Source organism: Sinocyclocheilus anshuiensis, unplaced genomic scaffold, assembly GCF_001515605.1.
Source record: "Sinocyclocheilus anshuiensis isolate Anshui unplaced genomic scaffold, SAMN03320099.WGS_v1.1 scaffold508, whole genome shotgun sequence".
NCBI classification, from domain to species: Eukaryota; Metazoa; Chordata; class Actinopteri; order Cypriniformes; family Cyprinidae; genus Sinocyclocheilus; species Sinocyclocheilus anshuiensis.
Genome location: NW_015555744.1, coordinates 1,827,667 through 1,839,954, shown reverse-complemented (window position 1 = coordinate 1,839,954; position 12,288 = coordinate 1,827,667). Strand labels below are relative to the sequence as shown.

At 35.8% G+C, this 12,288-nt stretch overlaps 1 protein-coding gene across 1 annotated transcript; it reads left to right on the top strand.

Moving 5' to 3' along the window:
- Positions 1-2,647: 2,647 nt before the first annotated feature.
- Positions 2,648-11,454, top strand: LOC107673367 (tetraspanin-15-like). Its single transcript, XM_016466918.1, has 8 exons — positions 2,648-2,983; positions 5,241-5,426; positions 5,569-5,643; positions 5,730-5,825; positions 6,427-6,543; positions 8,140-8,190; positions 8,598-8,714; positions 10,009-11,454. Exons 1-8 carry the CDS (start codon positions 2,897-2,899, stop codon positions 10,333-10,335), a joined length of 1,056 nt encoding a protein of 351 aa, XP_016322404.1. The 5' UTR covers positions 2,648-2,896; the 3' UTR covers positions 10,336-11,454.
- Positions 11,455-12,288: the final 834 nt, after the last annotated feature.

The window sequence follows — 12,288 nt, the reverse complement described above, 5'->3', positions numbered from 1 at the left end:
CCATGTAACAAGGGATGTTTTGATGCTATGATTCAGAGTAAGCCCAGGGAACTGCCCTTTACAGAGCAATTTTTCAGCATTTTAGTGAATCACTCATTCAACCAACACTGCATTGCTATAGGCATTTATGCGTTGTGTTTTTTTTTTTTTGGGGGGGGGGGGGGGGGGGGGGTAATTTACATTTAATCTATAATGGGGTAAAAAAACAAATGTGAAAACATCAAGCCCAATTTTCAATTGTAATTAAAATGCTGAGGATTACATCAGTATAATAGTTGTTTTATCACAGTGATTGCGATAGTGTAAACATTCCCTTCGTGTTGGTATCTTTGTCATTTTTTTCTCTTTGACATCAAAAACGATGAGATGAAAAAGGAAAGGCAGGCTTCTCTAAGATGAAACAGTTGGGTTGAATGCCAGGGCTCAGCATTCCCAGCTTCAGATGCTAGTGAAGACATCAGAAGAGGGAATTTGCCTATGATGTGCCAGTTTATAAAATACACTTTTTTTTACGTATTCTGTTTTTGCTGTGAGGTATTGTTAATTGCCTTGTTTCTTTCTGCATTCGAATCGACTGGTTTCAATAGCTCTGTAATGATTTAAAATAAACCCCTTTAGATAATCACACAATTGAGAAAAGATTTATGGTGCTATCTTCTTTTCACTATTAGAGTTAGTTAGTTTGTTTTCTTCTTGTGTAAAAAAACTCAACAAAAGGACTCCGCAGGCATGCAAATTATGTTGTTGTGGACCTCTTTTATGATAATCAATTCAGTGGGTTTAGGAGGGTTGGAAAGAGCATCACATGCATTACATGAATTGCAGATTCCTCCAAGAACCTCTGTGGGACTTAGTGAATCATGTAATTGTGATGTGCTGTGGCAACTCATCAGTGTTAATTAACCATGTATCATGACAGCATCTGGGTTGCAGACATCTAATTTCACCTACACATATGGGCATATTTTCATTTCCTTAATAGTTTTTTTTTTTTTTTTTTTTTTTTTTTTTTTTTTTTTTTTTTTTTTTTTTTTTTTTTTTTTTTTTTTTTTTTTTTGCATTATTATAGTTTTGTGGATTGTATAAGATATTTTCTTTTATTAAACCGGTCAAGATTATCTTGAGGAAATTGGATCACTCCTAAAGCTTGACAATCCTTTTAATACTCTCGCCTTTTGTCAGTCTTGTGTGTACTCTACCTTTTGATCATAGCAACATAATAATATCCTCTGGCAAGGTGCTCTGCTGAACAAATCAAGATTTGGCTGACCACTAATTGTCGACAAGAAAGAAATCAGAAATTTAATTTCACACACCAACTGCCATCCGCATGGGTCACATTTAATGTACCCTGAGAGAAAAAGAGAAGAGCTACAATCTGCCCAATGCTGGAGGACCTTCATTCATCTTAAAAATATCCCAATTCCTATAAGCTCAGTGTCTCTCAATACATCTAGACATGTGTGCAAAGCAATTTAATACTTCAAATAAAAAGTAAGATGTGGTTTGTTTATTATTGTCCATCTATCCAGTGTTGCAACAGTGAACTAAATTTAATAGAATGTGGAATGGCAGCTTTGTTGCACAGTAACAATATATTGATTGTATAGCGGAAAAATTTTCAAAAATATTTAATTCAATACACTGTCTAACCTGACCAAGGTGTAAAGTTCTTTTTCTAACTACTTTTCAGTGGTTCATGACAGGCATTGCTGAAGTTATTGTCATTTGTGTAAGTTGTTCTTTCTGATCATTTAATTATCAATGATTGAAACAGAAGAGCTGTAAAGGATATATGTCAATATGTGCCATTAATTTATCCATTATATCCTTCATGGTGCAAACCTATGCCATATTGCACCTGTTACTTGACAATAAAAAAATTCCATAACACTGAATATTACACACTTAATAAGAGTGCAGTAATACAATTCATTCAGCCATGAGTCAATAAACATGTCAATGATATGGCAGAGACCAGTACTCTAAATGTGTTTTAAATAGAATATTTGCCATGCAGTGAAAGGCTGAGAGTTTAGGCAGGACTGTGAAGATTTTTGAAAAGTATAATTACAACCACAAGCTACCTGAGAGATAATCAATGGCTGTGAGCATGCTGTGTATGTGAATGGAAAAATAAGGATTTTCTATGAACCACAGATATAATGCCATAAGAAGTGAACAACAAGTACTTCTGAGGATTAAAGCTATTGTGACACATCATACAGAGATATTTTTCTTTCCAGGACATATTTAAGAGGCTTTAGTTCTTCAAGCTAGACAAACATGTCTCCTTTTATAAAACTGGCTACCATGGGCATGTAAAGTCAAAGGATGTGTCAAGACATTGCGTGATTGATGGGAGCTTTTTATGTCAAAGTCTTTAGATGAAAAAAGTCTCTTTTCAGTCTATTTATTGCTTGTTAGAGATAAGAGAGTGTCAAAGGAAGTATTCCATTTTATTAATCGATTAAAGCATAAACATTATTTAATTATCCATAAATATATTTAAGGAGCTTAGCCAGATAAACATAATGGTCTATCTATCTATCTATCTATCTATCTATCTATCTATCTGTCTATCTGTTTGTCTGTCTGTCTGTGCTGGCCCTTTAAAAGGTTTGTCCAGCACGTTGTTCGGCGGGACGGAAGTTGTTATTGGAATAAGAGTTACACCTTGCAGCTGCTGATGTGCTTTTCAAAACAATTCATAGGAGTCGACAGCTAAGCTGAACATTTTTTGGAAGTGCTCATTATGCATTCAGACGGGTCTTAGGCTCTTTAAAACAGACTGTCGTCTCTCTAAGAACAAAGGCTCATTTAGTCTTAGCGGCAACGGCTAACATCTGAATACATGGAAATCTCAGGCTAACTGAAACCAATTAATGCTGTCACCATGCCGTCTTACGAAGAATGGAGAAAAACCATTCACTTCTATTATTTCGTTAAATTCTCTCTAAATGTCTATTCAATGCTGTTCTCGGTAAGTGTACGTTTAAAATGAAAGCTGTCCTAGCGTTGCTTTGTTTCTCCCTCACATAAACACGCGCACACATACACTGTACAGTACACACTCGCCCTGAATGAATACGCTCATGTGTTTGTGTTGAACGTATAGGCAGTATTAATAAATATCATGGTAACATTGACCGCATTTACCGGATCGTTTAGAGATTACGTTCTAGTTTCGCTTTAAAATTTCACAGATGAGCTTTGTGTCTCAGTAAAAGCAATAGACGCGTCGCTGAGAGATTTAAAGGCGCAGGACGTTGTTGTTTCTGTAAATGTGTCACATGGTACTGATGACAGTGAAGGGATTCTGTATTTACATTGATTTGTTTTTATATGGTTCCTGAAAATTGTCGGAGACTATAATATTGAAATTTTTAAATCTATATATCAAGAAAATATTGGACATTTGTTGGCCAAACTGAATATTTAAATGTATTCTGCCTATTTTAATAATAAAATAATCATATAATAATATCTTAATGTAAAGGGATAGTGATAGATTATGGCAAAAATGTATAAGAAATGTACTGCACATTTAAGGTAATTACATGTGTACATAACACATTCAGATATACTCTTCCACCGACAGTGCTTTTAAAGAGAGAGGACCCCGCACCCCCGTTTTTTGGGGGACATTTAAAAAAATTATCCAATTAAACTATTTTAGTTTTAATACTGTATTTTTTTTTTTTTACAGTGATCTTTTGCTTAATAACCACCAACTATTAGGATTTGTTTATTTTATTTCAACAAGAAACAGTGTTCTGCTTGACTGTTCTGTTTTCTCGTAGGAAATGCAATAAGTCAGTGCCTTAGGGGAGTATCTTGACTATTAGGGTTTTTGGAACATGATGATACAAGCAGAAAAGTCTCTCAGGATACTCTTCAAATCATCTTTTCTCTTCCCCTTCTCTACTCTTAAAGGAGCAGTCTACTCAAAAATAAAAATGTTCTCACCCTCGTGTCATTCCAAACCTGTATGACTATGAAGAAGATATTTTGAAGGATCTTGGACACCAAAACCGAAAGAAAAAATACATTGGAAGTCAATAGTAACCGAAACAGTTTGGTCACCAACATTCTTCCAAATTAGGGGTGTAACAATACACCCCAAGCCGGTTGAAAATCGATACAAATATGTGACAAATCGTGACAAATTAAAATTTTTTTAAATCGGTTGAGATGTTAAACAAATCGCGATACAGTTGGAGGTGGGAGTTTATATGAATGTATCTCGGGAGAACTGACTGTCTTTAGAAAAGTATTTTGTTTTCTGTTTGCTGTCAGAGAGTGAATTTGCATTTTCATTCAGCCCATCTGCTGTTTGTATTTCGTGCAGATGTTTTATGTAGTATAGTTCCACAAAGCTAAAGTCAGACCATTCTTTTTTTTGCTTCAGATTTTGAAATGATGTGTTCTAATTTAAATAAAAACTGCTCATACTGCATATATGCAGCATCTTTGTTTGGATCGCGATTAAAATGCAGTGGTTGCCTCTAATTTTAAATGGAAAGAGCACAGACAAAGCCTATATGAAGAGATTTCTTTTATTTGTGTTATTTATTTAGTTTGGGGTTTGTTTTAAAATTTCAATTTAGTTTTGTTATTTGACATACTTCAATTTCACAAAGAAATGTGCAGCATTATTTCCAAGCAATAATAAAAGGACAGCTTTTTATTTAGAATTGGTCTTAAATCTAATTTTATTTTTAAAAAATCACCGCTATTTATCAGTGAACAGAAAGTAACTGAAGATGTCTGGAATCTGAAATTGACAGATGACAAAGTTAATCATCCAACAAGATTTATTAAATTAACCTTCCAGGAAGAACATTCAGGGAAGAAAATTGCGAATGAAGTGGTTTCAATTAGTATGCTGTGTGCTAATATAGTCTTTTGTTAGGATACAAATTGATATTAAAACGGCTACATCAATCTTCTTTATGATTTGCGTCATTTCATTTACATTAGTTGTGCGTTTTAGCTCAGCACTCTAAGAATTACGTCTTTCGTCTTATATCGATTAATGTGAGGAACACAAATGATCCATTGTTTGATTTTACATCAGATGACTGATCTGCATGACTTGGTTGTGCATTGAAACATTGATTTTAACTTTATATCTTTGCTGCATTTCAGATTTAATCATGTAAACGTAATGTTATGAAATTATGTAAGCTGAAGTGACTTGTAGAGATGTTTTACCAGGTCTGCCCCTGTCCCCTTAGTTGCTCGGTCTGTGCGTGCTCTGTATCGGAGTGTATGCAGAAGTGGAGAGGCAGAAGAATCGGACCCTGGAGGGGGTGTTTTTGGCTCCTGCTGTGGTCCTCATACTGCTGGGTCTCGTCATGTTGACTGTGTCTGTGATGGGTATGGTGGGATCCCTCAGGGATAACAAGACTCTGCTGCACATGGTGAGTGTTGCTTGTCTGGTCATATGTGTGTGTGTGTGTGTGTGTGTGTGTGTGTATGTGTGTTTATTCAGGAAAGATCGTCTTCTACCATGTTACTGGTGGATTTTTTTGTGCTGTGACTTAGAGTAAACTCTTTGTGCAGTTCCTGTGTGTGCTGTGTGTTCTGCTGGCTCTCCAGGCTCTTACCCTCATCATTGCCCTGATCTTTGAAAAAACGGTAAGACGTAAAGAAGCATTGAGAGCAGAGGCACTGTTGAGTTTCATGGTCTGTTGTTAATGAATTTAATTTTTCTTTGTCTTTAGACAATCAAATTGTTTCAGAACAGTATACGAGAAGGAATCAAGCACTACTATGATGACCTGGACTTCAAAAACATATTGGACTACGTGCAAGAGAAGGTTGTTTACCAATTTTATTACTGGAATTTAAGTGAATTATACACCCACGCTAATATGGTCTACATCAGTCAGCCATAAATAATTTCCATCTTTCAGGCAGAAAAATATAGTTTGTCAATTATTTTGACAAACCAAATAATTATTATTGTCTCATTCATGCACAAAAATGGCAGTTTTATCATAACACAGGTACATAAATGCTCAAAAGTTTTGAATGGTTCTGTATTCCAGCTTTCTACACATTTTAATATGGCAAAAATAATATTGCTTTTACTTAATAAGGACACATTAAATTTATCTAAAGTAACAGTAAAGACAATAATATCTTTAATTCCATTTTAAATAAATTCTGTTCTTTCTGTTTTTGAAGAATCTTGAAAAAATGTATATACATTTTTTTTAAACTAGTAGTATATATATATATATATTCAATATTTTGCAATAATTTTTATTATTATAAAAAATACTGCATAGTCATATTTATTATTATTATTATTATTATCATTATTATTCATGTTAAGAAGAAAGTATCACTCAAATTATAATTAAAATTCCCATTTTAGGCTGCTTTTTTTATCGCAATCTCACTTTGTCTTTTCAGTTTTCTTGTTGTGGAGGAGATGAGTACAAGGATTGGGAAGTAAACCAGTACCACTTCTGCAATGGCACGAGTCCTTTGGCCTGCGGTGTTCCCTACACCTGCTGCATCCGTCAAAGTGTTAGTCATTCCGTGCGCTTCTCCCAGTCATGATACATTAATCAGCGCATACGTCGCCCCTGTACATGGTAGTCTGATGAGAAAACCCTGCATCACAGGCCGTTTTTCATGAATTCGCCGGTAATCTTTTCTTGCTGAAAAGAATGTTTTTTTTTCGTTTTGCAATGGAAGCAGTCTGACCCACAGGTCTGCGAGTACAGGGAGCTGATTTCGGAGCTTTTTTCTGGTGGGTTTAGAGAGCTTTCTAGTAAATGCTGTTCCCCATGAGTCAGTGGAGAGTCCATAATGACGGAGAGAATTTAATTTGCCTGCCCTGCACTGCATAGAGTCTGCTCTACTGTTTATGAGTGCCCCTCTCTTTTTCTCTCTCTCTCTCTCTCTGAGTTAATAAATGTTGATTGGGCACTAATGCACGGTTCTCCTTTTGGTATGATAGCTCACTGCAGTGAGAGAGTACAGGCCTTTTCAGGCTAAGAATCAAAGCCTGCCAACATGATCAAGGCTTCAGATCATGAATCTGTGTTTCAGATATTTGACTTCAAATGTTTCCTTATCAACTGCAATCCTAATAGCACAAAATGCCATAAATGGCACAAGATAGGTGCAGACATTCAGTAATCTGCTGAATTTGTAGCATTTTTCTGCCCAGGTTTTGAGAGAAAATCTTCATACAAACACAGTAAAATGTGTTAAAAGGGTGTACTATGCTTTTATTGGTTGCTGAAAGCATAAGGATAGTTCACTCAAAAATGAAAATTCTGTCATTAATTGCTCACCCCCATGTCATTCCAAACCCGCAAGACCTATGTTCGTCTTCGGAACACAAATTAAGATTGATGAAATCCGAGAGCTTCATAAAATTATGGTCGAATAAACTATACGTGGACTAATTAAACAATGTCCTAACTACCTTTCTGGGCCTTGAACGTCTCAGTTGTGTTGCTGTCTATGCAGGCTCAGAAGGCTCTTGAATTTCATCAAAAGTATCTTAATTTGTGTTACAAAGATGAATGAAGGTCTTATGGGTTTGGAATGACATAAGGGTGAGTAATTACTAATTAATGACAGAATTTTCAGTTTTTGGGTGAGCTATCCCTGTAGAACTTTCTAATGTATCATCCATTTGGGTACCAAAAATCACTTTCTTCACCCTTTACTCTTACTACTGAATGCATTCTCCATCTATTTCAATTCACATCATCTCATAACATGGCATCCATTTTTTTTTCTTTTTGGAAAGCTGAGGTAGAATGTTACATGGTATGAAATGTATAAGAGGAATTGGACCAGGCTTTTGGGAGCAGGCAGGTTTACAGTCTATTTATAATCTGATTAGGTGGGCTCCCTGCTCATCAGTCCTATTACAGATTCCATCTACTTTAAAGGTTACATCAACATGCTTATAAATGTGTGCTGGAATTCCACATGGGATTCTGAAATATGAAATTAATTTTAAGGGTCAAAGGTCATCAGAACACAACATTTAAAGTTAGCCAACACTCTTCTGCACCAACAGCATCACATTGACCAAATGACACTTGAAAAGTTTTCAAAAACTAGTTTTACTAATGAGTCCTGTGTGTTTATTTCTTTCAGGTCGGAGAAGTTGTGAACACACTCTGTGGCTACAGAACTCTCAACCAGCAGGTAAAGTGGAGCTCTCTGAAGTCCACATTCTCACAATGGCCTGCAACCAGCCATCACTTGCGTCATTTTACATAATACTCGCTCTCATATCCAGCGATGCATTTAGAGAGAATCATTTGGCGGACTTTGACACTTGAGATTATCTTTAAAGGAGAAGCTGTGACAGGAAAACAAAAACCTCCAATAGCCATTTCAAGTGCAATCATCTGTAATGGTGGCGTCATTCAGTTGTTTGTTCCATAGATAAAAACCAAGCAAATAACATCAGAGCCATTACAAGCACCACATCTATTATGCCATTACGATGGACTCTAGTTGTGATATTTTAACCTTGTTTCCGTCATAAAATCAGAGCATTACCTGCCACCTGTACCGAATTTGATTTCTTTCTCTCTTCTGTATTACAGCGAGAAACTTTAGATGGCATAATTCATGTGCGTGGCTGTATCCATGCTGTGAACCTGTGGATGGGGGACAACATTGGAGCTACTATTGGAATTTGCTGTGCGGTTGGACTACCACAGGTTTTATGATCATCTTTTCCTTCTTGTGTTTACTGTTTATTATTTATATCATCCTATCCTGAAATATATGTATCTCTTCATCATGTACTTTTCCCTCTGCTCTTTATATCTCCCCTGGCATTCCACATTTCCATTTTGATTGCCTACTACCTATTCTGTTTGACTCTTCCCTCATTAGAGAATCCTCTGGCAAACAATAAATTATAGAAAATGGGCATCTGCGCTGACCAGATGCAAATGCCCAATGAGGGGTGAATGACTCTCGGAGAAGCTGCTGCCCAGTCTTGCTAAAGCACAAACTTTGAAACGTTTTTACAAAATAACTAGCCTGCTCATCTGTCTCTCTCTTTTTCTGTCTGCTGAGTTGAGGGAAGAGGTCCCATTAAATACAGCCACATGGCCATGCTGGCACATTCCTCCATTAATGCATTAATCCTCTAATTAGAGCAGAGGAACAGTCCTCTTGCACAAATATGATGGAGTGTGTAACAAAGATCCAGTCTAGTAAATCAAAGTATGGTTGGATTAATGATCTGCTTCTGTTTATGCACAGTATTACTGTATATTTTATCATATGCTTTACGTGAATCAAGAATTTGTCTTTATAAATGACAAGTGAAATGTATAGATTTGGATCTGTGACTCTGCTTTGAAAATAGTTTAGATTAGAATTATGTGAATATTTATGAATATATTAGAATTTACGAATATATTATTTATGAATATATTAGAATACACTTTTTGGTGTCAGTGGTTGAATTTTTTGTTTAAGAAAATCTCTTAAAAAGGCTGCATTTATTTGATCAAAATACAACGGTATTAGAGAGAAATATTTTTACAATTGAACGTACCTGTTTCTATTTTAATATATTTCAAAATGGAGTTTATTCCTGTGATTGCAGAGCTGAATTTTCAGCATCATTACTCCAGTCCACATGATCCTTCAGAAATCTTTCTAATATGCTGAGTTGGTGCTCAAAATGTCTTATTATTATCAAAGTTTATTACAGTAGCTCTGCTTAATATTTTGTGAAAATCACAACTTTTTTGTCAGGATTCTTTGATGGATAGGAAGTTCAAAAGAACATCATTCATTTGAAATAGAAATCTTGTGTAACTTGTACTTTTCATCAATTTAATGTGTCCTTGCTGAATAAAAGTATTCATTTCTTTAAAAAAAATACTTACCCCAAACTTTTGAATGGCAGAGTATTTATTTATTTGATGACTTTTTTGCACTTTATCTCCAAAACAACATCTCTTGACACTTCACATGTGTTAATGTTTCTTTTAGCTTCTTGGTATTCTCCTGAGCTGTGTCTTCTGGAATCTTTTGGTGGAGATGAGTGAGTCTGAAGACATGGTGGACTTTAAGATCCTGAAACGTGCCGGTTTCAAGTACAGCCAACTGGACCTCTCGGGTGCTGGATGGTGTATGTGTCTACCTCGTGACGGAGGCTACCTGCCTGTTCCTGTAGCAGAGCCTGACACCTGGGCTCCAAACCCCATCCCTTTTGACCTGGAACAAGAACAGCCCAAAATATCCTTTACACATTCACACCTGAAGAGCCAAATAGCAGAATCAGGTATGGGAATGGATGAAGTGGACAATCGAGCTTAAGAACCACAAAGAAAAAGAGGCTGCATCTTATTTTTTTATTTTTATTTAATTGTGATTTGTATATAAAAAGTTCACACTGTGTGTTAAGATAAAGTGAGTTAGTTGCACTACATGTTGGTAAAAAGGTTTTTTTGTTTTTGATAATAGATGGAATCAAGGTAGGAGATCTCCACCTGCTTGTATTTATCAAACTTTTAAGAACAGTTTACAGTCAATTTTTTTTCACCATTTTAGTTCATTCTGTGTCTTATGGGATTAAGGGAGTTTGTTTTATTAGTAATTTTGTTATATATAATATTTCATAAGGTGCATAGAGAGGACTCTATCAATTAATTGTTGGCAATCAATTTTTTTAAATGTTTTTTTTTTTGTGATTTTAATGCAAAATTTAGGCTTATATTACGATGACTTCAGGGAAATTGGTAGCTTTGGAATTCGTCAAAGATTATCAGTGTTGTGACTGGCAGATGAAGCTGGACGTTCATCTCTAGTAGATGCATTGTTTCTAAAAACTTTTATATGCACATTTTAATTGTTTTTATGTTACACTATTGTCATGAGCCCAACTTTCCAAGAAAAAAAGGAACATTTGGGATTATTATGGATCTGCTTTCTCTTTTAAAAAGCTTGAGGTTTGTGTAATGCTGACATTCTTAACGCTAATAAGTACCAATGAAATTATTATTTATTACAGTGTTGCCTTAAGTACAACAAGCTTTTTCCCTGAGTACCTCAGGCTATTCTACAATAGCCACATTAATTTGCAGGTAATTTGTTGGTAGGATTTTTTAAAATGAAGGGAGACCTGGCCTTGACCTCTACTTGAAATTTCATTTGTCTTTAAGTAATGTTCATAATTATCTTTTAGCTGTTATAAACCTCTGTTTTAAATGTGTAGTTCAAGTTTCATCTTTGGGAAGATAAAAAAAAAAAAAAACTTTTAGCATGAATGTTGTCATAATTACAACTGTCTGCCATTAAAACCTGCCTTTTAGTTGCCAGTAGTCATTTAGAAATACCTCACACATCGCACCTCTTTGCTAATAGACCCTTTTCAGGATGTTGCTAAAGATGGACTGCTGCGCTCCAGCTAATGTAGCTCTGGTTTTGTAGTAACATTAATGTGACTTTCAATAAATTTTGCTTGAATTAACCTTTTAAGTATGTCTCTCAGGTTTATTCTGCATTGTTGAATAAAGCCCCGAAGTCTCTCAAGCCTTTTAGTAGAGTGATAAGTGGAGCTGTGAAAACTTCTAAGGAGCTGTGCTTGTGGATTCTTGGAAACTGGCTGCCTGAACTCTTGAATGCATGAGCCGTTTTCTAGTGCATAATCACACTTTTTTAGTTGTTCTGGAGAGTGAATGTTGCATAATGACATCCCAGTGGTTCTGGCAATTGTATAGATGACTCTATAAGGCTAATGTATCTTCCCAAAGAACTCAAATTGCATTTAAGGACTCTGATAGCAACTTGGCATATTAAAGCGAGAACTGATGCTGCTTTCTGAGCATCATCATAACACATCACTCACTTTAATTCCTGTGCAGGGCAATCTATCTTCAAGCTCTCTCCCATTATTTCCTCACTGCTCACGCCACTTTCCTCCTCATGGTGATGGCCATCAAGAGGTTGCATGTGGAATAATTATAGCCGGTGTCTCAATGGGAAGAAATGAACTGCAGCACTGAAAATAACACTTCGTGCACTGAAAGCAGGGAACAAAATGCATCCACACTGGTGTAATTATGATAATAATAACAGCATTAATAACAGTAATTAACAATTGCTGGCTTGAGGGAGGCACAAGAATGGGTTCTTGGTTTTGTCAGATGGATGAGTGCATCAAAAGAGGATAAGGCTAGGAGATCAAGTGGTGCATTGCAGATGAATTGTCAGTGCTTGAGTAGATGTTTTTTTTCCCCCTGTCTGGCATCTGGAAATGAGAAGAGAGTA

What these genes read in the sequence shown, in the direction of transcription:
- LOC107673367 (XM_016466918.1), top strand. Translation starts at nt 2,897, where the DNA reads ATGCCGTCTTACGAAGAATGGAGAAAAACCATTCACTTCTATTATTTC. An exon ending in CCCTGATCTTTGAAAAAACG is followed by an intron (nt 5,644 to 5,729) that starts GTAAGACGTAAA and finishes CTTTGTCTTTAG; the next exon opens with ACAATCAAATTGTTTCAGAA. An exon ending in TGGACTACGTGCAAGAGAAG is followed by an intron (nt 5,826 to 6,426) that starts GTTGTTTACCAA and finishes TTGTCTTTTCAG; the next exon opens with TTTTCTTGTTGTGGAGGAGA.